Here is a 27,242-nt window from a genome sequence, read left to right on the forward strand (position 1 = left end):
AAAACATCCGTATTCTTAAGAAGATATTACTACTTGTGTTTTCGAGGACGAAAACTCTTCCTTAAGGGGGGAGTAATGCCAGGACAAGGGTCAATGATAAGCCATATTTAAGTTATTTTTGTACAATCATAAACCTAAGGACTAGGGTGGTCATGGACTTCGACTAGGAGCTGGGCTAGACAGTGTGGATAGGGGATCCGTCTAGGGCAAGGGGCTAGGAGTCCGCCTATATTATGGAGGGTTGGGAGGAGGATCCTATGTCTAGCTTTCCCTAGTTCTTACAGTCACCTTCAAGCTCGCTTAGTAATCATTTTTGTACTTGCCCTTAGAATCGTTTTCTTTCATCCTCCATTCTCACTGCATAGAGCAAGCGGGCAGAAAAAACTGACGCCTTGATAATCCATGGGTGCCATTCGCCGATTCACTGTATGTGCCAGCAACTGAATGTCTCTCCACCTTCTGCGTTGTAAAGTATGTGGAACATGTAGAGTTCCAAGGGGGTTGTGCCGCCTGCGTTGTTGGTGGGCCTGGACGATGAAGTTTCCTTGTTCAACAAACCGCAAGAAGACATCTTAGCATCACGCCCTCCAAAATCCTTTACTATGCGCAGTCTGAACCCCCCCCTTAAACCATGAATGTAGAGGAAGATATGACTACAACAATTGCTCACATTTGCAGGCTACGACGCAACAATTTCTTAGATTTGTTGCATTGTTGTCACCAATTGACACGACGGTTTTAGAGGGAATCAATGGTTGAAAATCGATGTTGTGTGGTGGCGATGGTCACAATCGTTGATCCTCAATGTGAACGTGTGATGTAAACTAGGTGCAAACTTGGCTGAACATGACATTGTTGTGAACTTGCATGTGAACTAGACGTGGATTCCGCAAGCTATGTGCACTACGTCTTGGTGGTGTGAATTGGATGTGAATTGAAAAACTACTCAATACCTACAATGCTACCATCTCTATTTGCACACGTAGCCTTAAGACATTGGAACACCATGAGGTCAAATCCTGCCAACGCATGCTTTTTTCCCCCAAATGGATCGAATGGTCCTCGATCAAGACCGTAGATCCGCTTCACGTCAAATAGGCTTTACCGATTAATTGTAACAAATATTTTAGCGATAAATATTTTCAAACTTCTCTTTCGAGCACTGCTGCTGAGAGACGTTGGAGGTTGGAGCTACGCTTTACGTGAGAACTGACACAGAAGGCTATGGAGGCCATCAAGCCAGTTCGTAAGGAACCCTTGAACTTCACTTCAGACATTTCACCGAAGCAGCACGTGAGCTCCCTGCTTGCTGTTCCAGCTGACAGAGATGGTGACTATTTTCTCCTATAGCATGCATTGTGTCAATTTGTACGTGTCTATAGCCTTGAAACTGCAAAAATTCACCTATCTAACAGAAAAAGGACATCAATGTCAAGCTCACTTTTTGCATCTGTATGTGTGATCATGTTTGTACGATGAGTGTCGTGATCACTTTTGAGAACTGGATCCTCTAATGCAGTTATTTTGATCGCTTGTATGCTTGTACAGATCCACACAATTTCAACCAAATTTGCAACCCTAAGCATGAAGTTGATGATTGGGAGGCAGAAAGGAATTGGGACAATCGTGATGAAAAGGATTCCATCAGCTCAACATCTGGTGCCCCATACGAGAGCTTCAACAGCTCTCTCATAGAAAATGAGAAATTGCAGGTTGCAAGTCTTGCATTTAGACATCTATATGGCATTGCTGTAGTCAGTACTCTGTATGGCATCTTTGTTGTGTTGCTCGATCTATATGTCTTGTTTTTTCTTGGCTAGTCAATTACCGAGTGTTTTGGCATGTTTGAAGATCATCAATCCCCTTTTAAAGCTGTCTGACACAGACACATTTACTATGCTTACTGTAGACTGATACTTTTCTTGTAATTGGTGCAGAAAGCTTTGCCTCAGGAAAATGGTGGATGCAATATATTCTATGCTGCAGAAAATTATGAGAACACACTAGCCTCTTATACTAAAGCATTGGAGATTGCTTCAAAGCATGAGAGGAGTTTTGATGCCTTATGCCATTCAACTTCCTCTGCAGGTTTCTTCCAGCTGGTACGACTGTTACCTTTATTGGTGTGCCCATGTAAAGAGAGAAATTTTTGGGCACTAGAATACAAAGTGAAAGCTAATAATAGCATTTAACTACTGAAGGAAGTTAGGCACATGATAATTTCCTTTCCAGCTTAACAAAAGAATCTAGAGCAAGCTGATATCACCAAGCACACCGATGCTGGCCATGATCTTTCATAACTAGGTATGTGAAAGCGGTAAAGCTTATTGGTAGGCTATGATGCTTATATCATGATGATAGGAGTGGGACAAGTTATTGTCATTATAAGCTTTGATGGCCATATTACGCTCATGCATTGAATTAATGGCCTCAAATATGGAAAAGAGTTTGTGTATTCTATCTTGAGCTCCTGTCCACAAGTCTTGACATGGGAAGTGCTTCTTCTTTGTCTCGATGGATATATAGAACAACCACATTTGGAAGAGGACCAAAGCGAGTATTTTGGTCCTTTGTTGGCGTTTGATACAAAATTGCAATTCCAGAGGAGGAAACTTCTTGATTGAAGCCAGAACATGCTGCGTGAAAGGTTTGTAAAAGGAGATTCAAGATGAGTTTGTGGGGAAAAGCATGGAATAATAATTGGCTGCAAGATGGACAAAGGGGCTGGAATGATGAACCCAATTGGATGCCCAGCAGGTGAGCCAGGCGATCAAGCATTTTGTTGGCAGGTTGTCATGCAGGAAGGGGAGGGCAGGGTGCACCAGGGCTTGTTGGGGGGGGGGGGGGGGGGGGGGGGGGGGGGGGGGGGGCTCAAACAAGCCTGTAGGAGGAATGGTCTATGAGAGGAGTGCTTTTTGTGTTAGGAAGGGTCATATTACAGAGAGAGACAACATTGAGTGAGCATGTTATGTAAAAAATCTACTGGCACACTGTGTGCTACCCGTACTGGAGGCATTTTCTACTTGAGCCATATCCCACTTCTAGCTCCAACTATCTCCAAAAATCCATGACCTCTGAAAATCTCACTTGTACAATGCGCTTGTTTAATGTTTTGCATTGTAGTCCCAAACAGTGAGCTGTTTATGCATTCTGAAATTACTTTAGGAGAACTTATAACAAGCTGTTCTTCGACCCCCTTCTTCAAGTGTCCCTTTTTTGGTTTTCTTAATCCTTATGAAAATTAGGAATTTGACTGTGTGTCCACCTCGAGAGAAGGATTGAACATCATGTATTTTTTTTCCTTCTGATTGTGGCTTGCACTGGAGTAAGTCCTACGCTGGTTCTGCAGTGTGATTATGATGGGGAAGATGAGTGTCTTGGTATCTCAGAAACCATGGGTGCTTCACCAAGTGCACCGCCTATGATGGGCTCTGTTAGCATTGATTCTGAAGATGAGTCCATTAGTGGTCCATCAGTATCACAAGCAGGACCTCAAATTGATGAATCAATATTACACTCTGGAAGTCCAGTGAGGCTACAACAAAGTTTAAAAGGTGAAGCAGAGCAGATCACAGAAACACGGTCTCCATGCGAACAAACAGGAAGGTGATGTGCTGCAATTACTTGTCAAGTCTTTATGCTAAAAAAACCTCATGTTTCCATAAGCCTTCTGGGAAGGAAGTCAGCAGATTTTGAGGGCCTGATAATATCCTGGGCCAATCTTTGTTCAGACACACTTGTGCAATGGAAGGTGACGAAGCAACTTCAATGAGCCATCAGACAGTGACTCCGGCTGTTCAACATCCTCCACTTTGCCTCAGGTTTTGATAGTTATCCCATTTCTCTCGCCAAGTAACTTTTACGTTGACTTTAAAAGTCTTCTATTCACAACACTTGAGGATTGCTTGGATTATCATTCACTTACTAAGAGCTTGATTTAAATATTCTTGCAGCCCTTCTCAAGATCGTGCCTCTATTCTTACCTTGATTGGATGTTTATTCTTCGTTCTAATTTTTTATTGAGAGTTTGATGTTTTAAGCTCTTTCAGCTGTGCCATTTCTTCTTTTTGCTTATTGTGACTAGTCTTTGTGTTGATCTTCTCTTTGCATTAACAACCAACTTGCAAGCTTACTCTGATTTTGGCATATTTTGTGGATTAGTGGTCATGCAGCATGGCAGGTTCTCATTGCCTATGATGCTTGTGTACGGCTTTGCTTGCGAGCATGGGCAAAAGGGTGCATGGAAGCTCCGGACTTTCTACTCAACGAGTGCTTGTTACTGCGAAACTCTTTTGGGTAGCTCACTCTGCTTTTTGAGAATAATGATCTTTAAATTGGTAGGTTGTAAACAAGTCACACAACGTCAATATGGCTTTTTATGTAGTACAGGCTGCAACATCTCTTGCTGCAACCACAAGAAGACCCAGCTCAAAACAATTTAGACTCTGATAGTGGCACTGATGTTGCATCTATAAGCAAGCCTAAGGGAAATGCTGGAAGAATCAAAGTTCAAGGTAAAGTAAATCACTTGAGTTGTTCAGTTGTCTTGTACACAGGAGATGTGTGGTTGTTGTTCAATCAGTCATGGTATGCCTCATTAGACTTACTGATGATTCTACTGATTGAGTATGATTGGGTCTTTGAAAACAGTGAGAAAAATTCGCATTTTCCCCCGTCAGGCCGTGCAAGGGTACCCTTCTCTACATAGTCCTGCGTACATTCAAGCTGGAGCAAAGTATGTTCGTCAAATGTCAGATGTTGTGATAACAGGGGTGAAAAGCTTCTTAAATACAACCCTTGAGTTTCAAGGTGTGTGCTCTAATACCAGAGCTCATCAAACTCTCTCGTTAGAGCAGATTTTCAGGAGGAATTTTAGTGATACGTGTCTCTTTACTTGCATTTTTGCTCGCTATCCAGAAATGACTGCTGTTCATCACTGCTGGTCCTAACTTGTATCTCTATTGTTGGATTACAGAAATGTACTCATGCCTTCTATGGCTAAAAGGAGCATCAACTGAGGAGGGAGTGCTGGCATACCCTGGATCTGGTGACATGCATGTTTTGTAAGCTGATAAATGAAACTTCAGATTTGCAACTTGTTTCAAGGTATTATCGTGTGATTTCCTGAAGAATCTTGTGGTGCAGCAATCTGGAGTCTTCTTCTGACAATTTATTGCTAGAAGTCCAAGACTCCAAAGGGCACGTTCATGGACAAGGCGTGGTGCAACTTTCATCGCTCTTTGATGATCAGGTTTGTAAGAAACTTCTCTTGTTCCTATGCAAGCTGCCTTCAATATAATTCATGATCGTAGATCTTCCTGCAGAATGATCGGGTGCGTTGGTGGCCTATTTTCAGTTATCTAGACCATGAGTGTGTAGGAAAGGTTCAACTTTTTATCAGATTTTCTGCAAATTTGAATGAAGACAGCTCCAAGAAGGTCTTTTATTAATTTCCAATGAACCACGTCCCTCCCATTTTTTGAACCCTTGCAGATTGTGAAAAAAATGCTTTGTCTGCTGTCACAGTGTGGTCCTGTTGGCGAGACTCTTGCCTACAATATTGTTTTGGAGGCTGCCATGCGATCTCAATTCTTTCAAAGGAGAAATTTAAGACTCCATGGAGCGTGGAAGTGGTTGTTGTCTGAGTTTGCCATCTTGTATGGAGTTTCCAATGCATACACCAGTCTAAGGTAACAATGATCACAGCTGCAGTGATAGACGTACTGTGATACAATCTGGTTAGCATCAGATATGACTAGTTTGCATGTTACCTTTTACTTGTTTGGTGTAGATATCTGGCATGCACAATGGAAGTTGCCACTCCCACAGAAGACTGCCTTGTACTTATTCATGATCTATTGTCTCCTTTAATCATTGCTCAGAATGAAACGGTATTTACTAGACAGGAGGTACACTATTGATCTGCTCCCTCATTTTGAAGGGTTTTTTTTCTCCTTTGTCCAAGATCCTCACAGAGTATCAGCTTGCAGAAGAGGATGCTCTCTGATGTCATCGAGCAAGTAGATCAGCTACTTGCTTGTGTTTTTGAAAATTACAAGTTTCTGGATGAGTCATCAGTTTCTGGCATATCAGATATGCTTGCTCTGTCAAACACCAACACAGCTCCAGCTCTTGTGCCGGCGGTGAAAATATTCACGCTTCTCCATGACATTCTTTCTGTTGAGGCTCAGAAAACCCTCTCTCATTATTTTCAGGTAGAGTTATGTGGTCTCATCTCAATTAATGGCGAGATCATGTGCATTTTTTAATTGGCTTAATCATAGTAAAAATTTGAGGTATATTTACAGAGAGCAGCAAAGAAACGGTGCAGACGCCTCATGGCAGAATCTGATGAGTTTGTTAGTAGTAGCAATGAAGGATTTCTAATGGACTCTATGACTACAACCATGGCATATTCCAAGTTGAAGGCTCTGTGCGTCAATATGTGCAATGAGGTTCAAGCAGACATAGAATTGCATAATGAGCATATATTGCCGAGGTAAATCTTCTTTCCTTGGATTTGCATAAAAATTATAACAGAGATTGGTTCTACTTGGCTATTTTAAACAGCTTTTGGAAGAATTAGCTTTTCTGCTATTGGTTTTTTTTTTCTTTGGCTTCAAATGATCAGTCCAATTGTATCTTTTGCAGCTGCATTGATTTACCCAATATCACAGCAGATGTATACTGCATGGAACTCTCTGAGAGGTTAAGAAATTTTCTCGTAGCTTGTCCTCCTTCTGGCCCATCCCCACATGTAGTGGAGCTTTTGATTGCGACTGCTGATTTTCAACAAAAACTTACATCTTGGAAGATAAGGTGATTATTCAACAGATTCATCATTAATATAGCAGCCTCTGAACCTATGTGGGTGATAGTTATGTCCTATCTTATTTATAACCAGCCCATCAAATGGTAGAGTGGATGCGAAGGACCTTTTTCACTTGTATGTAGTGTTATGGGTTCAAGAGAGGCGCCTTAGTCTGTTGGACTCTTGCAAGGCGGACAAGGTAAGGAGCAGTCAGGGCTTTTTTCACATAATTTCTCAGCCAAAAAGGATGTACATATCTCCATCATCTTAGAGCCTCCATAATACTTGTGTGCACTTCGTGCCGTGAGCTATCTAGAAACGTATGTTATGCGAGCACTCGGTGATTGTGACCTTGGCATGGCAGATGCGATGGACATGTGTTACAACTCCAAATGGAACTTCTTCCTTTGTGGAGGAATTGTACGATCGGATCAAAGATACTTTGAGCGAGTATGACAGTTTGCTCAATTTTTGGCCCGAGTATACGCTTACTTTGGAGGCTGTAAGTATATTTCAAATGTTTTCTTCTGGTTGTGGTAGTAAGCTTCTCTGCTTATAATCTGGGTTCTTTGCCAGGCAATGGCAGATGTTGAGACTGCTGTGGTTACAGCTTTGGAGAAGCAGTATGCAGATGCCCTAGCTCCTCTGAAAGATGTTATGGTAACTAAAAAGTTTACTCTTCAGTACATGCAAAAGCTGACAAGACGAAGATCGCTTACTTTGTACACCGTTCCAAACCAGGTGAGTCTGTTAAACTTTTTTGCTCATTAGGATACATGGTAGCCTTAAGCTTCCTCACCTGTTGAAGGCTTGGTGATCATTGCAGCTTGGAACGTTTCTGAACACCATCAAGAGGCTACTGGATACTTTACGTCCAAAGATCGATGTTCAGATAAAGAGTTGGGCAGCATGCATTTCAAATGTGACAGGAAACAAAATGGGCTATGGCGAGCGTTCTAATGAGGTCACCATATTCTTAAGAGCAAAGTACAAGAACTTCATACAGGCCATTGTTGAAAAACTCTCAGATAATGTACCTTATTTTTTCGTTTGAGCCTCGCATTTGGTTGTCATTGATGCTCGTCTTATGGATTCATAAAATTGCAACTTCCAGGCTCGCTTGCAAGCAACCACCAAGCTTAAGAAAATACTTCAGGATACAAGAGAAGCAGGTGGGGAGACAGAAATACGTGACAGAATGCAGCCCCTGAATGTACAACTCTTGGAGACCATCACACGTTTGCATGATGTGTTTACTCCTAGAGTTTTTGTGGCCATTTGCCGTGGTTACTGGGACCGCATGGGTCAGGTTGTGAGCAGCTCAATCTTTTCATGAAAAAAGCACATTGTGGGATGCATGCAGTGTGACTCATGGGATTTGTCTGAATGCTTTCAAGCTGCAGGAGGTGTTGCAATTTTTGGAGAATCGGAAAGAGAATCGGTTATGGTACAAAGGATTTTCTCATGCTCTCACGGTAAGGATGAAATACTTGCACGTCACTGTACGCAACCTCAACATTGGATTGACGGTTCTGTTTTATGGTCCTGACAGATTATCGATGACGTGTTTTCTTCTCAAATGCAAAAGCTTCAAGGCCATTGTCTCCAAGAGAAGGATCTGGATCCACCTCGGTCCATCATGGAAGCTCGCTCCATGCTTTCTAGAGATGCTCCCAACTGCTTGGATTCGTCAAGCTACTTGTATTTTTAATTTTGAGCTGTTTCCTTGACATCATTGTTTTGTTATTTCATTCTTTGACCAAAAAGCATAACGAAAGCTGAGGCTGCTGAATCACCATCATTATTATGCCTATGAAGCTTTCATAAAGCAGAGGAGATCGTCTCCAAAACGGAAGCTTGAACTGGGTAATGCCGAAGAGGTGAGTGTGTATGATTAGTATGACTTCTACCGTTCAGGAGCAATGTTAACTGTTGAGAAACTTTAGAACTCCCTAGCATGCTACCACATTGTAAAGCTTAAGGCAATAAAACAAACAGTTTCAGCATGTTCTCTTGTGGTCTTGTGCGGGCTTTCTTTGGCTGCCTTCTTTGAGAATTTCACCCCCGCCCAGTCAGACTACTAACCATGGAGGAAATTGATGAGATTCGCCAACGACCGATGCTAGATCTCGTGATTCAGCTATCCCAACAAGCCGCCCATTTTTTTGCTTAGTTTTTACTTGACTCACATCAACCAGCTTAGGACCCCATAGTATATATCTTTGTTTTGTACTGTTGTTAGGTTATTTTGTTACTCTGACTTTGTATCAGATCCACCACTTCGTAACTTTCGGGTCTCATAGGTAATTATGACCTTTTGAAGACGTTAATATAACATTTCATTTCATTTCATTTCTCTCTCTATAGTAGTAGTATCTAGTTCTTTTGTACCCAGACATGGTATTAGATTCACCATTTTGTAACAGATTGGTCTCATAGGTCATTTTGGTCTTTTGAAGACGTTAATATAACATTTCATTTCATTTCATTTCTCTCTCTCTCTCTCTCTCTCTCTCTCTCTCTCTCTAATATAGATTGGTTAGGCCATTTCCCTCTTGAATAACAGGTCTTGAGTTCAACTCCTTGTCGGCTAGATCTTTAAAGTCTCTTGCGACGTGAAAACTCTCTTTCTCTCTCTCTCTCTCTCTCTCTCTCTCTCTCTCTCTCTCTCCCCCTCTCTCTCTCTCTCTCATTGTAAAGCTTAATGCAATAAATCGAACAGTCTATCATGTCCATGTACGCTCTTGTACAGGCTTTTTATCCATCTCTTGGCTTCTCTATAGAAATCACAACCCCCCCCCTTCTCTCTCTCTCTCTCTCTCTCTCTCTCTCTCTCTCTCTCTCGCGGGCGCAGTGGTTTGATGGTGTATGCGTCTCTTGACAGTTATCCGAAGATTCTCTACCAAGGAGAAGCCATTCTCAGAACTTTCAGTTCGGTTTTGCAAGAAATCTTTTTTTGACATAGATAACACGTACTTCTTTATGGATTTGGAAGCATTAGTGCCTTCACTTGGAAAGACCTTGAAAATATTACAAAGCTTTTTCTTTCAAACTCTTGTCACCCTATTAGCCAACCGAGGAGAAACCGTGTGCCTCGGAGGAGCTTTTAATTGAAGTTTCTCAACCAAGATACCGTGTCTCAAAGGAACTTTTAGTTCGAATTTGCAAGAAATCTATCTTTGACATGTAGGTAACACATGTACTACTTAATGGATTTGGAAGCATTAGAGCCTTCACTTGGAAAGAGCTTGAAAATGTTACAAAGCTTTTTCTTTCAAACTCTTGCCAAGTGAAGGCATAAACACCTGATGTGTGTCGGATCACTTCCTTGGGAGCCAAGAGCACGTAGAGAGTTGTGGTGTACATGATAAAGATGTGCCAAAGGTCACCCTATTAGCCAACCAAGGAGAAACCTTGTGTCTCAAAGTAGCTTTCAGTTGAAATTTCTCAACCAAGAAGAAATTATGTGTCTCAGAAGAGCTTTCAGTTGTTCAAATTGCAAGAAATCTATCTTTGACATCTAGGAAACACATGTATGTTGGAGAGGGGGAAAGGGGGACACACCCAACACAAACACAATGCCTCTTGTCCTTATCCCTTCCATTTTGGCCGCCCTGACTTCCCTCTCCTTGGCCTTTGAGTGCCCTTAACCTTAGCCTTTAACCTCCACTGGCGGGCTCCTCTTCCTGCAGCAGCGGGACCCCTCCCCAATCAAGGCAATAACGATGTCGCTATCGGGGGGGGGGGGGGGGGGGGGGGGTTCAACCCCTTATCCTCAAAAAACTTAGGCCCTTGGCGGGCGCGAGCACCATCCCATACCTCTTGCCACTTCATCACCGAACCGCGCCACCGCGGGCGCCCTGCGCCGCTGGCCACTGCCGTCAAAACCACCAACAAACACCGCCACAGCAGCGCCCAACGCTAGCCACCATAGCCACGCTCAAGGGGAGCTCCCCTCACTCCTCTTGTGTACGCAGGGGAGAGGCCACACCTGCTATATATATCGCGGCTTCTCAGCTTTGCCTTGCGCATGTGGGTTATACCCTAGCCACGTGGCGGCTCCACAATGACCAGCACCCCAAGGCCTTGAAAATAAACACCACCCCCTTTCTCAAGAAAAACTTTTTGTTTTCCCCCAACTTTGTCTGCTTGCCAACTAGCCCCTGATGGCCCATTTGCAAAGCTGTCGAACGCGGCAAAAAATTCATTGAACCGACTCCGCTTTCCCCAAACTTTGCTCCACCTCATGACTCTCTTAGCCCTCGGACCGAGGCTGCCAAAACACGATCAATTCATCTGCCATCAACTTTGAGCAAAGACACCCAGTTTTCTGACTTTCATATCTCCTTGCTCCGGACTTCGTTTGGCATGCAGTCTCTTCCTGTTAGCTTCGTATGATGCACACCCTACTCTAGAACTTTGTCGAGGCTCAAAAGATGCCAGATGGCACATTCTCCAATGCAGTCAAGTGGGCTCAGACCCGGCCCCCAGAAAAACTTCAAATGATCATATCTTGCAAACCAGAGCTCCGATCCGCAATCCGAAAAGACGGGTAGGCTCCACGAATTGAGCTCTATACATCTATACCCCAAGTTCCACTTGGATCACCTGTACCCAGCTGCGCTATCCGGCAAGAATCTGAAAACCACCAAAGCTTCAACCTTTAATAACTTGGTCTCCCGTAGCTCGGTTTGATGAGCCGTCTGGACATGTTCCTTCAGCACTTCGAGCTCTTCATTCCTGGACCTAAAGGCTGCACTTTGCATCTCCTTCACCTGCCACCCAAATTAGCCCCTCATGTAGCCTTCCCTGGCCTATAAACCGCATCATGCATACACTTCCGCTGCTACCTGCCGTCCCATGATTTTCCTAGCTGCTCCAATCCTTTGTCATGCTTCTGCTTGCCTGCATACATCTGCCCATGCCACCTTTTAGAGTCGACACACTTTGGTTGCACCAACGTCTTTTTGGATCGAAAGCATTAGTGCCTCACTTGGAAAAAGAGATTGAAAATGTTACAAAGCTTTTTCTTTCAAACTTTTACCAAGTGAAGATATAAAAACCTTACGTGTCTCGGATCACTTCCTTGGGAGCCATGAGCAATGAGAGAGCTGTGGTGTACATGATAAAGATGTGCCAAAGGTCATCCTATTAGCCAACCAATGAGAAACCATGTGTCTCAGAGGAGTTTTTAGTTGCTATCTTTGACATCTAGGTAACACATGTACTATTAGGCAAAGAAGCAAGGAAAGTGTCCATTTCATCTTCGTCATGCATAATCTTTGACTCCAGCTCTTTACAATGCAATTTTAGCCTCATTGCGACTTGCATAAATACCAGTCAGAATATCCCAAGCGTGCTTTACAGATTTGAATAAACAAATGTGAGGAGTAATAGTGCGCTTCACGGATAACACAATCAATGCATGAGCCTGGGCATCTTTAACATCCCAACGCACTTGCTTAGCCGTAGGCAAAACAGCTCTGACAGCAGTAACCTTGCCACCCAAACCTGCAACATTCTCAACATTGCTTGTATCCTCAGAACTAGGGCGTACATTAATGTCATGCACAACATTATAAACGCCCTTTGACACAAGAACATGTTGCATCATGTAAGCACACATTGGGTAATTGTCCCCATCCAATTTATCCTTAGTAGCAAACATCTTGAACACATCTGTGCTGTTGTCAGCCATGGCGATTGCCTACACCTCGTGTGAAAACTACTCAAAAAGAAGATTAATGAAGCGGGACTAATGCGTGCTATATAGCATAACTCGAAGAAGACTGTCACGGACTTGTTATGCAGAAAATGACAATAACAAAAATTTGCATAAAATGAAAAATTGAATGCGCAATATTGCTTGTAGTGGAAACAAATGCCAAAATAAGCCCGAATGGAAAATGTGAGCAGACTAAGCTCTATGAGGTTATCCAAAGTATTTGTCAACCTGCTCATGCTCACCAAAGCTCATCAAAATCTACGAAAGTGAGCGGGCATGTGCTAGAGTTGCTGGCTACTAAGCTCGGTAGGACACAACCTGCTCTGATAATGCTAGCGATGTTGGCAACTAAGCTCGGGAGGACACAACTTGCTCTGATACCAATTGTTGGAAATTGGGTCATAGGAAAGCAAACACAGTTTGGAGAAAACGAAGAAGCTCAAGGCACGCAACAAAGAGTATGTATTGCTTAGTGCATCATGAAAGATAAGATAGCACTAGAGTGATGGGCGTATATACAATGCACAAGGGAAAAAACCTCCTAGTGAGGAAAAAAATGCCCTTGCAGTCCTAAGTGTGTTCACACACATCACTATCACATATGTATGGTAACACCATGAGCATGGAGAGAGTTGTGGTGTACATGATAAAGATGTGCCAAAGGTCACTCGATTAGCCAACCAAGGAGAATCCATGTGTCTCAGAGGAGCTTTCAATTGAAGTTTCTCAACCAAGAAGAAACCATGTGTCTCTGAGGAGCTTTCAATTATTCGGATTTGCAAGAAATCTATCTTTGACATATAGGTAACACATGTACTTCTTTATGTATTGGAAGCATTAGTGCCTTCACTTGAAAAGAGCTTGAAAATGCTACAAAGCTTTTTCTTTCAAACTTTTGCCAAGTGAAAGTATAAACACCTTACGTGTGTGTTTGATAACTTTCTTGGGAGCCAATGAGGATGAAGAGAGTTGTGGTGTACATGATAAGATGTGCCAAAGGTCACCCTAATAGCCAACCAAGGAGAAACCATGTGTCCTAGAGGAGCTTTTAGTTGAAGTTTCTCTACCAAGGAGAAACCATGTGTCTCAGAGCTTTCTTTCAGTTATTTAAATTTGCAAGAAATCTATCGTTGACATCTAGGTAACACATGTACTTCTTTATGGATTTAAAAGCATTAGTGCCTTCACTTGGAAAGAGCTTGAAAATGTTACAAAGCTTTTTCTTTCAAAATTTTGCCAAGTGAAGGTACAAACACCTTACGTGTGTGTCATATCACTTCCTTGGGAGCCATGAACATCGAGAGAGTTGTGGTGTACATGATAAAGATGTGCCAAAGATCACCCTATTAGCCAACCAAGGAGAAACCATGTATCTTAGAGTAGCTTTCAGTTGAAGTTTCTCAACCAAGAAGAAACCATGTGTCTCAAAGGAGCTTTCAGTTGTTCGGATTTGCAAGAAATCTATCTTTGACATCTAGGTAACACATGTAGTTCTCTATGTATCGGTAGCAATCATGCCTTCACTTGGAAAGACCTTGAAAATGTTACAAAGATCTTACTTTCAATTTTTTGCCAAGTGAAGGAACAAACACCTTACGTGTGTGTCGGATCACTTGCTTGGGATCCATGAACATGGAGAGTGTTGTGGTGTACATGATAAAGCTGTGCCAAAGGTCACCCTATTAGTCAACCAAGGAGAAACTTTTTGTCTCAGAGGCGCTTTCAGTTGAAGTTTCTCAACCAAGAAGAAACCATGTGTCTCAGAGGAGCTTTCAGTTGTTCGGATTTGCAAGAAATCTATCTTTGACATCTAGGTAACACATGTACTTCTTTATGGATTGAAAGCATTAGTGCCTTCACGTGGAAAGAGCTTGAAACTGTTACAAAGCTTTTTCTTTCAAACTTTTGCCTAGTGAGGTATAAACAACTTATGTGTGTGTCAAATCACTTCCTTGGGAGGCATGTGTTAGAAATAGGGTTGCAGGGAAACACACACAGCTTGGAGAAGAGGAAGAAGTTGAAGGCACGCGACAAAGAGTATGTATTGCTTAGTGCACAATGAAAGATAAGATAGCCCTAGAGTGATGGGCGTATATGCAATGCATAAGAAAAAAAACCTCCTAGTGAGGGAAAAAATGCCATGGGGGTTCTAAGAGTGTTCACACACATCACTACCATATATATATGGTAACAAATCCCCCTTGGGAGTGATGCAGTGAACGAGTGCTGGCACATAGAGTATAGGGAAGTGCCATGCCCTAAGAATATGATCATTCCACAAAGGAGAGTAAAGCCAAAGTGCGGAAATCTTTGAACTTTTCTCGAGACAATGCCTTTGTGAAAAGGTCTGCAAGGTTGTCATGCGTTGGCACATAAGCTAAGCTGATCTCTCTTGCTGAGAGTCTCTACCTGACATAGTGATAATGCAACTCAATGTGATTTGTGCGAGTATGAAAAATTGGGTTTCTTGCAACTACTAATGCGCTTTGACTGTGAGTGTAGATAATGTTGGCAGTGTCCTGTCCAACACCCAAATTAGCCATAAGGCGTTTGAACCATACAAACTCAACCGTATATGTGAAGACTCTCTTATACTTAGCCTCACAACTGGAAGTGGCCATAGTAGGTTGCTTCTTACTCAACCATGATATGCATGAACTGCCGAGCATGAAACAAAAACCACTTGTGGACACTTGCATTTCATAACAATAGCCCAATATAAGTCCAAAAAATCATGTAAATCTGGTGGCAATGATCCCCCCTTGGGATAAAACAAGCCAAGATATAAAGTTCCACTCAAGTAGAGAAAGATCCTCTTGACAGCCTACCAATGCTTAGACCACGGACTATGCATAAATTTGTTGACCCGTGAGAGTGAAAAACTAAATATCGAGTCTTGTATTGCATACATAAATAAGGCATCCAACAACAGTCTAATAAAGAGTGACATCAACAGGATCAACATCATGAAGAATCAATTTCAAACATGTTTCCATGGGAGTAGCAATAGGTTTGCAGTCCTCAAGTCCAAACTTTCATAGTAATGTCTCTATGTAGCTTGTTTGACACAAGGAAATATCGCCATCACATTGCTTAAACTACCTACCCAAGTAATGATGCAACGATCTCAAGTATTTCATCTAGAAAGCAACATTCAAATCAACCCTAACTTAAGCAAAATGTCTCTCATTCGGACTAGTGATCAACAAATCATCCAAATATAGAACAACAATGAGAAGTACATCGCCCTCACGCTTTACATACAAAGTGCTTTCTGTTGGAATCTTACAAAAGCCTCATTTGACTAATGAGTGTCATATTTCCCATACCAAGCACGAGGAGGCTGCTTCAACCCATACAAAGCTTTCTTACATTTGCACACTTTTTTTTTCCGAGAAAAAGATCCTTCTATTAGTTACTGAAACTGCCCATAGGGCTACAACCACCTCTTCAAGAGAGGGCTCCAAAAACCATGGTGGGAGACTCTCCCAATGAAAAAACTAGTATATGTACAATGGGGCTAAATCAAGAAATGGGGGGAGGGAAGAGCCACACAGGTGGTCGGTAATGCCATCGGAGTACACCTTGGACTATGGTGTAAAAAGGCCCTGGACGCCAGAGTCGAAGGAAAGCCTCGGGGCGCTCTCACATGCGGTCGGAGCTACCCTGTAGTCCCTCAAGCTGTCCTCTGAGAGTATGGATCAGCTCTAGCCAAAAATCACGAACAGTCTCTGCTGGTGGCACAGGGCGACCCTCAAAGATGCGGAAGCAACGGGCCCGCCAGATGAACTAGAGTGTCAGGCCACTGATGAGCTCCCAACACTCCTCTCTCTCACTGCACCACTCCTGTGGAGTAAGCTCTGTAGCAGGTTGGAGTGTAGGTCGCACCTCCTGCATCACTATCATCCTGCTGGTGGAAGATAGCTCAAATTGAAGTGCCAGGCCCATGAGGGTGGACTAAGCTGCTGCCCCCCAAGTGTATTGTCGAGCCGTGGAGAGAGCAGGCATCAGCTAAAGAACTCGTAGCCACACTTGCTGGGCCAAGGGACAGTCCCAAAGACAGTGACGCCGACTCTCCACCAACTGGTCACAAGCTGCACATGCGGCCGAGAGACTACTATGCACTAGCCAGCTCCCTACTGCTGTAGCTCTTTGTGCGACCAACCACTGAAACAAGGTGACTCGCCTCGGCTGTCTGGAGTCCCACAACCTCTCCCAAAAGGCTTCCAAGAACTCAACTGTGAGACCCTCCTCCTGCCAATGAGGTGCTGCAGTGGGGCGGGCCTCTCTCTGTGCTGCTAGTATATGACATCCCAGTCGAACAGTGTACTGAAAGAACGGGACTCTTGGGTGGTTTGCAGAAGAGAAGGGGTCCCTCCATAGCCACTCACCAGGATCCCACTGTATTCGTGCCAGTGGACAACACTCCCAAGCCCACAGCCTCCAGTGTCCAGTCTCAAGAGCTACTGGGTCAGGGTCTATGGCACACGTCCTCCCATGGATGCCCACTACTCGGATCCTCTGAAAACAGCACTCTGCTACCTGTAGGGCCTCAACTGGAACTCGCTGTAGGCGTCCCCCACCCTAAAGCTCGAAGAACAGGGCTAGGACAGTCTTTGAGCAGGCTCTGACTGAGATGAGAACCTCCAATCGTGTGGAGGCTCCCATCCACCGGGGTGCTACTGGCTCAAGAGGCGTGAGCCACTTAGCTGGAACTGACTCTGAGATGTCATGACACATGCTCTGCACCCCTCTCATGCCCTGTAGCTAGAGCCCCTGCACCTCCTCTGACAAACCTGTGAACTCTAGCCAGTCACCTAAAGAGCACGATGGGCTTGCTGCCATGGGACCCCAGGAAACATGAGGCCGACTACGAACCAAATGGCCTCTCTGAGTGCTCACCATGGGGTTCTAGACGAGGGGTTGCTGTAGGTTCTCCTCCGTGCACGGAGGCTGTCTCTGCTCCAGGCCACGCCGTAAGAGCTCCCAAGATCGAAGCAAACTCACAGCGAAGTGGTCCTCCAGTCTCCTGCTCAAACCAACTCTGCGCATCTCTGTAAAGATCCATCTGGTCGAAGGTTGCCAAGGGCCTCCTGACTGAGGCACCCTAGCACGAAGCCGCTGTAGGAAGAACTCCTTCCAGGGATCCTCACCTGGAAGAAGTCCTCTGACGATGAACTTCCCAAGAAGGGATGTGCTCTGCTGTGTTGGATCAATGATCCCAAGCCCTCCTTGTGAACAAGGAAGAGTGATGACCTGCCAAGCCACCTTGGTTCGGGCTATCTGAGTGTCACTTCCTGACCAAAGGAAGTTCCCGATCAGCCTCTCTACCTGGATGATACAAGAACTCGAGAAGATCCAGCAGGAAGTGATGTACCAAATAGTCGCCAACAACACCTGGTTGGCAACTACTACTCTGCCAGCCAAAGAAAGTCGTGATGAGCTCCAAGGTAACAACTTTCTCCTAATAGACAGGAGAAGGGGAGCAATCTACTGCTCGGGAGAATCCAAACCAACCTGACAGCCCAAGTACCGAACTACAGTCCCTGGGGGAATCCACCTGAAACCCTTTCCTGGCATCCAATCTGGCACAGGAGCACTACCAATCGAGAAAGCCACTGTATTTCTCCAGTTGATCAGTGCGCCTGATGCACAACAGAAGGTCTCCAGAGCCTGCTCACATCTGTGAAGGTTGGCCTCCTGGCCATTTAAGTACAAGGCTGAGTCGTCGGCAAACTCAGCGTCCAGTAGCTCACCTCCGCGAATAGGGAGTGCTAAGCCCCGTAGACGAACCTGTTGCAACACCAAAAACCTCCTCATCGCCTTCGCATAGAACAGAAAGATGAAGGGGGACAAGAGGACATCCGTGTCTGACCAAGCGTGTAAGCATGAAGCGATCACCTCTACCTCCTGCCAAAAGTACCTGACTATGAGCCTGCCTGTATAAGGCTGACACCCCTTTGATCCAAGCATCTGAGAAGCCCATCCTACGTAGAGTGCCCTCTAGAAATTCCCAGTCAACTCTATCATATGCCTTCTCAAAATCGAGAAGAAAAATCACGAGGTCCTCACCACGGAGCCATGCCAGGGCAGAAGCCTCCCAAAAAGTAAAGATGTTGTCAAGGATATTGCGTTCCTTGACAAAACATGTCTGGGTCCCATGTATAAGGCTCTCTAGAAGTGGCTGAATCCTCAAACTCAGAGCCTTGGCAAGAATTTTGTAGGCTGAGTTGAGGATGGTAATGGGGCGCCAATGTCGAATCTCATCCAAGGAGCCACCCTCCTTGGGAATGAGGTAGATCAGGTCCTCACTCATGCTGTCAAGCATCATTCCTGTGTGCAAAATGTACTGAAAAGCAATACAGAGATCTGGGCCAAGCAGGTCCCAGTACTCCAAGAAAAAACTGGGAGTCAACCCTCCTCTCCTTGACAGCTACCACGGGGGAGGGCCCTAAGAGCCGTGTGCAGCTCCTCAAGCTGAAGTGGTAGCTCTAGCCTCTGACGCATCTCCTCAGTCATAAGTCAAGGCATATGTGTCTGTTACCATATACATGAGGTAGTGATGTGTGTGAACACACTAGGACCGCCGGGGCATTTTTTCCCTCTTTAGGAGGTTTTTTCCCCCGTGCATTGTATATACGCCCATCACTCTAGGGCTATCTATCTTTCCATTGCACACTAAGTTATACACTCTCTATTGTGTGCCTTGAGCTTCCTTCATCTTCTCCAAGTTGTGTGTGTTTCTCTGCAACCCTAATTCCAACAATTGGTATCAAAGCAGGTTGCGTCCTCCCGGGCTTAGTCGCCGCCTGCTCCAGTACACGCCTGCTCACTTTCTCTGATTTCAGTGAACTTTGGTAAGCGTTCGCAGGTCGACAAATACTTCGGGTAAGCTCATAGAGCTTGGTCTGCTCAGATTTTTGATTTGGGCTCATTTCGGCCTCCGTTTTCACTACAGGCAGGTCTGCACAGGCAATTTTGTCATTTTGTGCAGAATTTTTGTCGGTGCCGTTTTTTTCATAAGAGGTGCCTTACAGTCTTCTATAGTTTGTGCTATATAGCACGTTCTGTTTCTCCTATATCAGGTGCAGCATTTATCATGGCTGGCAACAACAACACAGATGTGTTCAAGATGTTTGCTGCTGAGGGCAGGTTGGATGGGGACAATTACCCTATGTGGGCTTATATGATGCAACATGTTCTTGTGTCAAAGGGCGTCTGGAACATTGTGTAGGGCATTGATGTACGTCTTGGTTCTGAGGATGTAGGCGATGTTGAGGATGTTGCAGGTCTTGCTGCATGGATTGCAGCTGTTAGAGTTGTTTTGCCTACGGTAGAACAAGCTTGTTGGGATGTTAAGGATGCGCAGGCTCATGCATTGATTGTGTTGTCTGTGAAGCGCACCATTGTTCTTCACATCCGTTCAGCAAAATCTGCAAAACAGGCTTGGGATATTCTAGCAGGTCTTTATGCAAGTCGCAATGAGGCTAAAATTGCTTTGCTGCGTAAAGAGCTGGAGTCAAAGATTATGCATGAGGAAGATGATCTCAAAGAAAGGACCATGGTAACAGCAATGCAACTACTTCTTATGGTTCTGCTGCGAGTGGCAAAAACTCTGTTCCTAATGCTTCTGCTGGCAGCACTTCGTCTGGCAATTCTGGTGATAAGGGCAAAAAGAAGATGCGTTGCCATTATTGTAAAGCCAATGATCACTTGATCAAGTCATGTCCTAAGTTGAAGGCCAAAGAGACTAAGAAGAAAGAGGGTGGTTCCACTGCAAATGCTGGTTCCACTACAAATGCAGCCATTGTCGAGTCTTCTGTGAAAGGAGACTGTGATGCTGATGTTGATGCAGAATGGGCTTTTAGCGTAGAGTGCACATACAACCCTGCTGTCCATGATGCATGCTTGTCAGTTGCTGCAGATTCACATGTGTGGTATTTCGATAGTGGTGCTACAAAGCACATTACCTCACATCGTGAATTGTTTACCTCTCTCGAGTCTGTCCTTCATGGGAATTCAGTCACTTGTGCCAACAATGCCTCTTATCCAGTTCAGGGAGTTGGAAAGATTGTGCTTACTGCTGCTGCTAATGGCAGTTCTTTCACACTTGTTGATACACTTTATGTACCTGGGATCAAGAATAATCTCTTGTCTCTATCCGCACTTGCTAGACTTGGACTTGTAGTCAAATTTGTGGATGACAAGTGTACAGTCCATGATCTCAGTTTTGGTGATGAAATTGTTGCATCTGGCCTTTTGTGCCGTGAGCTGTATAAGCTCACTTTGTATGACAAGTGTGAAAAAATTTTGCAAATGCTATTGCAGATTCAAGGGCTATTTCAGATGCAAAACTTTGGCATGCACGTTTTGGTCATCTGAATTTTGCCAGTTTGCTGCGTTTGCAGAAATCTGATATGGTTGCTTCTTTGCCGCCTCTTGAAGCACCTGTCAAACAAGTTTGTGAAGGCTGTATTTTGGGTAAGATGCAGCGTTCTAAGTTTCCAAAGGATGGTTCAGTTCGGGCCACAAGCAGGTTGCAGCTTGTGCATAGTGATCTTTGTGGGCCCATGCAAACTCCGTCCTTGGGAAATTACCTGTACTTCGTGACTTTCATTGATGATTACTCCAGGCATGCATGGGTATTTCTGCTTAAAGCAAAGTCCGAAGTTTTTATGTGCTTCAAACAATTTCTAGCTATGGCTGAAAATGTCTCGAAATGTACTGTGGGCACCCTCCGTTCCGATTGAGGGGGGGAGTATATGTCTCATGAATTCAATGCATTTCTGGCTAGTCGTGGGATAAAATACCAATGTACAGTGCCTTATACGCCTTAGCAAAATGGTGTTGCTGAGAGGAAAAACAATTCACTGACAGAAATGACACGATGTATGGTCAAAAGTCAAGCTTTGCCGCATTCTTTTTGGCTTGAGGCCATCATGTGTGCCACTTATGTACTTAACAGGTGTCCTACAAAAGCTTTGCAGTCTATTACTCCATATGAAGCATGGCATGGTAGAAAGCCTTCTATTGAGCACATGCGTGTTTTTGGTTGTTTGGCATATGCTTTGGTTCCACAAACACATCGCAGAAAATTGGATGATAAGGCTGTCAAATGTATTTTTGTTGGTTATAGTGCTGAAAGCAAAGGTTACAGGTTGTATCATCCGCAAACAATACGTATTCTGGTTTCACGGGATGTAGTGTTTGTGGAAGATTCTGTTCAGCCCTTGCTGTCATGTACTAGAGATAGTAATTTAAACTCACAGGACATTTATGACACTTTGTTTCCTCTTTTCAATGGTGGAAATACAAATGTAATATGTAATTTCCAATGAGGCAAATGTACAGCCTATGGGGGTTTTTGAAAATTTTTAGATCAGCCTATTACTGATGGAGATGTACATGATGTACTTGATGAGGAAAGGGCTGAAAATGAGCAGGCTAGAGGTATGCCAAAATGGATGGTGCACACTTTGCGTGACAGTAAATTGGATGCACCTTTGTCTAGTCGTACTCGTTCAGGCTCTCGCCATGCATCTTATGCATTAGATTGTTATGCTTTGGCTGTGTCTAGCTTACATGATGTTGAGGAGCCTCTGTCTTTTGATGAAGCACAGAATTCAAAAAATTGGATGGCTGCCATGCAATCAGAATATGATGCACTTATAGAAAATGACACATGGACTTTATGTGATTTACCTCCTGGAAAAAAGGCCATTGGTATGAAGTGGGTTTACAAGTTAAAATGCAAGCCAAATGGTGAGATCGATTGCCATAAGGCTTGACTTGTTGCAAAGGGTTATGCACAACAAAAAGGCATTGATTATGAAGAGACTTTTTCTCCCACTTGTTGTATGACTACTGTGCGTTTTCTATATGCATTGGCAACTCATTTTGGTTGGGATGTACATCAATCAGACATTGTTACTGCTTCTTGAATGGTGACATATTTGAGGAAGTTTATGTAATGCAGCCTCGCGGCTTTGTCATAAAAGGACAAGAGGACAAAGTGTGAAGATGTAAGAAGGATTTGTATGGGTTGAAGCAATCTCCTCGTGCTTGGTATGAGAAAGCTGACACTCATTTGGTTAAACGAGGATTTCGTTACAGTCCAACAGAAAGCACATTGTATGTAAAGCGTGAGGATGATGTATTTCTCATTGTGGTTCTTTATGTCGATGATTTGCTGATCACTGGACCAAATGAGAGACATATTGCTGAATTTAAGGCTGATTTGAATGCTACTTTCAAGATGAAAGATTTGGGGTTGTTGTATCATTACTTGGGTATACAGTTTAAGCAGTGTGATGATGGTATTGCCTTGTGTCAGAAAAGTTACATAGAGACATTGCTATGTAGATTTGGACTTGAGGATTGCAAACCTATTGCCACTCCCATGGAAACAGGTTTGAAGTCGAGTCTACATGATGCTGGCGATCTTGCTGATGTTACTCTTTATCAAACTGCTGTTGGCTGCCTCATTTATGTATGCAACACAAGGCCGGATATTCAGTTTGCAGTCTCACAGGTCAGCAGATTTATGCATAGCCCAGGGTCTAAGCATTGGCAGGATGTCAAGAGGATTTTCTGCTACCTTAGTGGCACTTTACATCTTGGCTTGTTTTATCCCAAGGGGGGATCATTGCCGCTAGACTTACATGCTTTTTCGGACTCAGATTGGGCTGGTTGTTTTGACACGCGAGTGTCCACAAGTGGTTTTTGTTTCATGCTTGACAGTTCATGTATATCATGGTTGAGCAAGAAGCAAACTACTGTGGCCACTTCGAGTTGTGAGGCTGAGTAAAGGGAAATCTTCACAGCTACAGTTGAGTGTGTATGGCTCAGACGCCTTATGGCTGATTTGGGTGTTGGACAGGACACTGCCAACACTATCTACACTGGCAGCCAGAGCACATTGGCAGTTGCGAGGAACCCAGTTTTTCATGCTCGCACAAAGCATGTTGAGGTGCATTACCACTATGTCAGGGAGAGGCTCTCAGCAGGAGAGATCAACTTGGCTTATGTGACAACACTGGACAACCTTGCAGATCTTTTCACAAAGGCATTGTCTCGTGAGAAGCTTGAAGCTTTCTGCAAAGCTTTGGGCTTACTCCCCTTTGTGGACTGATCATGTCCTCAGGGCATGGCACTTCCCTTTACTCATGTGCCAGCTCTCGTTCACCGCATCACTCCAGGGGGGATTTGTTACCATATACATGTGGTAGTGATGTGTGTGAACACACTAGGACCGCCGGGGCATTTTTTCCCTCTTTAGGAGGGTTTTTCCCCCGTGCATTGTATATACGCCCATCACTCTAGGGCTATCTATATTTCCATTGCACACTAAGTTATACACTCTCTATTGTGTGCCTTGAGCTTCCTTCGTCTTCTCCAAGCTATGTGTGTTTCTCTGCAACCCTAATTCCAAGCTGTGTGTGTTTCTCTGCAACCCTAATTCCAACAATGTCCAAATTTGCTCTCTGCATGCATCCTGACGCTTTGACTCGGGATCTGCAGACAATAACTCATGATAAAAGTCAGTAGCAACTGCACGCATATCCTCGGACTCAGAAGCAACTGACCCGTCGAGCCTCCTCAACTGAGTGACCTTGGCATGCGAGTGCGAGGTCCCACTACCTCAAAGGAAGCACCAGTCACTCTGTCGCCCACCTGGGTCCACTGAGATGCCTGTCGGTGGAAAGCAAACTCATGTCGCCTCTCCTCTATGCTAGCAAGCTCTTGTCGAGCCTGCTATAATAACTGCTCCTCCAACCAAGGACTATCTAGATGCTGCTCTTGCATCCTCTATAATGAAGCAATACCCCATCTGAGATGTGCTCCACCTCTCTCGCTGTAGCCTCGCGAGCCAGGGACTCCTGGAGAAAAAAATGGCTAATCTGAGCTAGGCCTGAGGCCACTCTATCAGTAGGAGAATCCTGCCTGTCCAAGCCCTCTGTCCAGAGAGCCTCTACCCTCTCTCTGAGTGCTGAGTCCAACAAGACCCTCTCTGGGATGCGAAGCATCGTGCTCCCACTCCTCTGCCTGTCTGCCACTGTGAGGATCACTGGTGCATGGTCCGAGAAGGAGATCCCTGCCAGGATGTCCACTGACCCTCCCAATCCATTGAAGTGGTCACTAGTGTAGAAGCGATCTATCCACGATAGATTCACTCCTCCCACTCTGCGGTCCAATCGAGAGAAGGCAAGACCGTCTGAGGGCCTCACAAATCCAGAGTGCTGCCACGCATCCGAGACCCTTAGATTCATACAAAACTATTAAGTATGTAGCCTGATTTACCCTTGTAATTTTTTGTGGTAAAAGCGCACATTTGTAAGGCCCCCATTATGAGGAGAAGCCATCGTGCGTGAAGGAAAATCACTCACCGGAAACCAAAATTTTCACGGACAAGAATCAGGGCAACTTTAAAGGCCTCGGGGGTGGAGGCCCTCGAGACTTTTTTTTCGCCGGAATATTCTTTTTCGCCGGAATATTATGGTTGGACGGCGGCCGAAAAGTGGTTGGAAAACAACCGGTCGGTTGGCCGGTGGCCGATAGTCAATGGCCGATGGCCGGTGGTCGGAAGTCAATGGCCGGTGGCCGGTGGTCAGAAGTCAATGGCCGGTGGCCGAATTCAAAAGCGGACTTGTCTTCTCAAGGGCGGCCACACATGGGCGGATTGGAGGGTCCGATTTGGACTTATTCGCACAAGGGCGGCTACACATGGCTGTCTCTCATAAGAGAGGGCAGCCCTTTTGGCCTATAAAAGGAGGCCATTTCTACACACATTTCATAGTGTGAAGTTGATGCAACAAGGTGAGTGTGAGGTGGTGAGAGTGAAGCAAGGCGGGAGCTCCATTAAGGGTATAATCCCTTTGTAAACTACTTCTTGTTTTGAAGTACTAAAGCCATTGAGTGGCTGCTTTCCCGTGGAAGTAGCCTACATTGGGTGAACCATGTATATCGTGTGTACTCTCTCTCTCTCTCTCTCTCTCTCTACTCTATAATCTCGTGTATATAAATCTGTCTCTCTCCATTAAGTAATCTACTCAATTATCTATTTAGCTACGTCTTATTTCCTAACAAAAACCTCTCCCAAGCTACCAACTCAACTCCATGCACAGTAGCATGGCTACCACCAATCCTGTCAGAAGGGTCCTCCACCATGTTGAAGTCCCCTTCTATGCACTGATGGGGGCTTTTCACAAGCCAAGCTCCCATACCCCTCTTCTCTCGTCCCCACCCCATGAAAACCCCCTCTTAGGGAGGGAGTGATAAAAGGCATTGGAAAAAGTAAGAAAAAAATAAAGTATGATTATGTAAATATATAAGAAAGGTAAAATTGGCCACCTCATGTCTGCGGGGTAGCCCATCCCCACCTTGCCTCCTTTTTCTTCACTGTTGCCCCGCCGGGTGTCCCTTTTCCTCTCTTGCACTCAAAAGGTCAACCCCCTCTCTCTTCCCCTTGTCCTTTCTCCTTTCTCTCTCCCCTCAAGCTACCCCACCTCTCACCAATAATGCATTATAACTCACCAATAATGCACCCTAACTCACATGCAACTTACCCTATCTTCCAAAATAGTATACCCTACCCCCTCTTTCTCTCTCCTATCATATCCCATGACCCAAATACCCCCCTCTCTCTCTAAAGGGCGCCATGTCTCTTGTCTTGTAGCTAAATAACCTCCCCCACACTCACACACACTCAGTTTCACTAAAAAAGGTGCCCACAGACCCATCCCCACCCGGTGGTTACCTGATTTTTTTTGTGTTCACACACATCTGCACACAGATTCACCTCTGAACACACTCCCCTCTCTCCCCTCTTGTAATTACTTTATTCTCCATGTCACCTCTCACATTTTTTTATCCACCCATCTCTCTCTCTTAGTCTCTCTCTCATGAGACTGCTGTTCTGGCACATATACACACAGCCAGACAAGTGGGGCCCACAGTCACATGGCCTATGTAGATAATGATTTCTTCATTTCTAAATTCTAGAATTTCTTCCCCCTCCTCCCCTATATAAAGAGGGGTCACCATCACACTAAACATACACACAACATCACCAAAGAACACACTATGCACTGTGTGTGCCTAGTGCACACACACACACCCACACCATCACCATCACCGCAATCACCATGCTTGTCTTGAGCATGACCTCTACACCCTTGGCTATGGAGGCTGAAGGGAAACTAAATGAAGGATGATGGCCATAACCCTCGTGCGAGTCTTCGCCATCAACTCCCACCTATCCGCCATGTGCTCTACCACTCTCTCCCTTCTCATTCCCCTACCCTATGCTCCCCATTTCATCGCCTTATTCTCTAAATAAAGCTTGAGGTTTTGTGAGTATGTTTTCTTGCAATGTTTTGCCCATGTGAGGTGTGTGGAATCGCCACCTAGTCTTGTGTTTGGAGTGAGCTTGTGTATGTGTGAAGGGTGTGCGGATTCGCCATCCTTTTGTGGTGCCTAAGTACTAAGCCGCTATACCCCCTCCCTCACTCTCTCTCTCTCTCTCTCTCTCTCTCTCTCACTTGATCTCATTCCCTTTCCTCTTCATCATTACTCCCAAGCATCCATCTCTCTTGGATGAAAACTTTGTTATGGTGGTGTGTTGTTTGCATCCTAGCCGCTGAAGCTAGGTGGTGCCCCTGTTTGCTTTACCATGACAGGCTCGAGGCGCTCCATCCGGTCCCCGAT

The 27,242-nt window shown here is 44.6% G+C and overlaps 1 protein-coding gene across 1 annotated transcript; it reads left to right on the forward strand.

The window, feature by feature from the left end:
- Positions 1 to 1,129: 1,129 nt before the first annotated feature.
- Positions 1,130 to 9,161, forward strand: LOC147455955 (uncharacterized). The gene is made up of 23 exons (XM_086514574.1): positions 1,130 to 1,330; positions 1,549 to 1,712; positions 1,938 to 2,102; positions 3,350 to 3,606; positions 3,732 to 3,821; positions 4,162 to 4,296; positions 4,390 to 4,514; positions 4,651 to 4,809; positions 4,976 to 5,063; positions 5,146 to 5,251; positions 5,325 to 5,438; positions 5,527 to 5,690; positions 5,792 to 5,909; positions 5,991 to 6,215; positions 6,309 to 6,499; positions 6,652 to 6,819; positions 6,905 to 7,010; positions 7,176 to 7,313; positions 7,388 to 7,552; positions 7,638 to 7,844; positions 7,926 to 8,120; positions 8,215 to 8,286; positions 8,364 to 9,161. The coding sequence occupies exons 1-23, from the start codon at positions 1,225 to 1,227 to the stop codon at positions 8,520 to 8,522; spliced, it is 3,417 nt and encodes a 1,138-aa protein (XP_086370700.1). The 5' UTR covers positions 1,130 to 1,224; the 3' UTR covers positions 8,523 to 9,161.
- The last annotated feature ends 18,081 nt before the right edge of the window (positions 9,162 to 27,242 follow it).

This window comes from Adiantum capillus-veneris, chromosome 6 (assembly GCF_014529385.1).
Source record: "Adiantum capillus-veneris isolate H3 chromosome 6, ASM1452938v2, whole genome shotgun sequence".
Taxonomy (NCBI): Eukaryota; Viridiplantae; Streptophyta; class Polypodiopsida; order Polypodiales; family Pteridaceae; genus Adiantum; species Adiantum capillus-veneris.

What these genes read in the sequence shown, in the direction of transcription:
- LOC147455955 (XM_086514574.1), top strand. Translation starts at nt 1,225, where the DNA reads ATGGAGGCCATCAAGCCAGTTCGTAAGGAACCCTTGAACTTCACTTCA. An exon ending in CATCCTCCACTTTGCCTCAG is followed by an intron (nt 3,822 to 4,161) that starts GTTTTGATAGTT and finishes TTTGTGGATTAG; the next exon opens with TGGTCATGCAGCATGGCAGG. An exon ending in GATTTTCTCATGCTCTCACG is followed by an intron (nt 8,287 to 8,363) that starts GTAAGGATGAAA and finishes TGGTCCTGACAG; the next exon opens with ATTATCGATGACGTGTTTTC.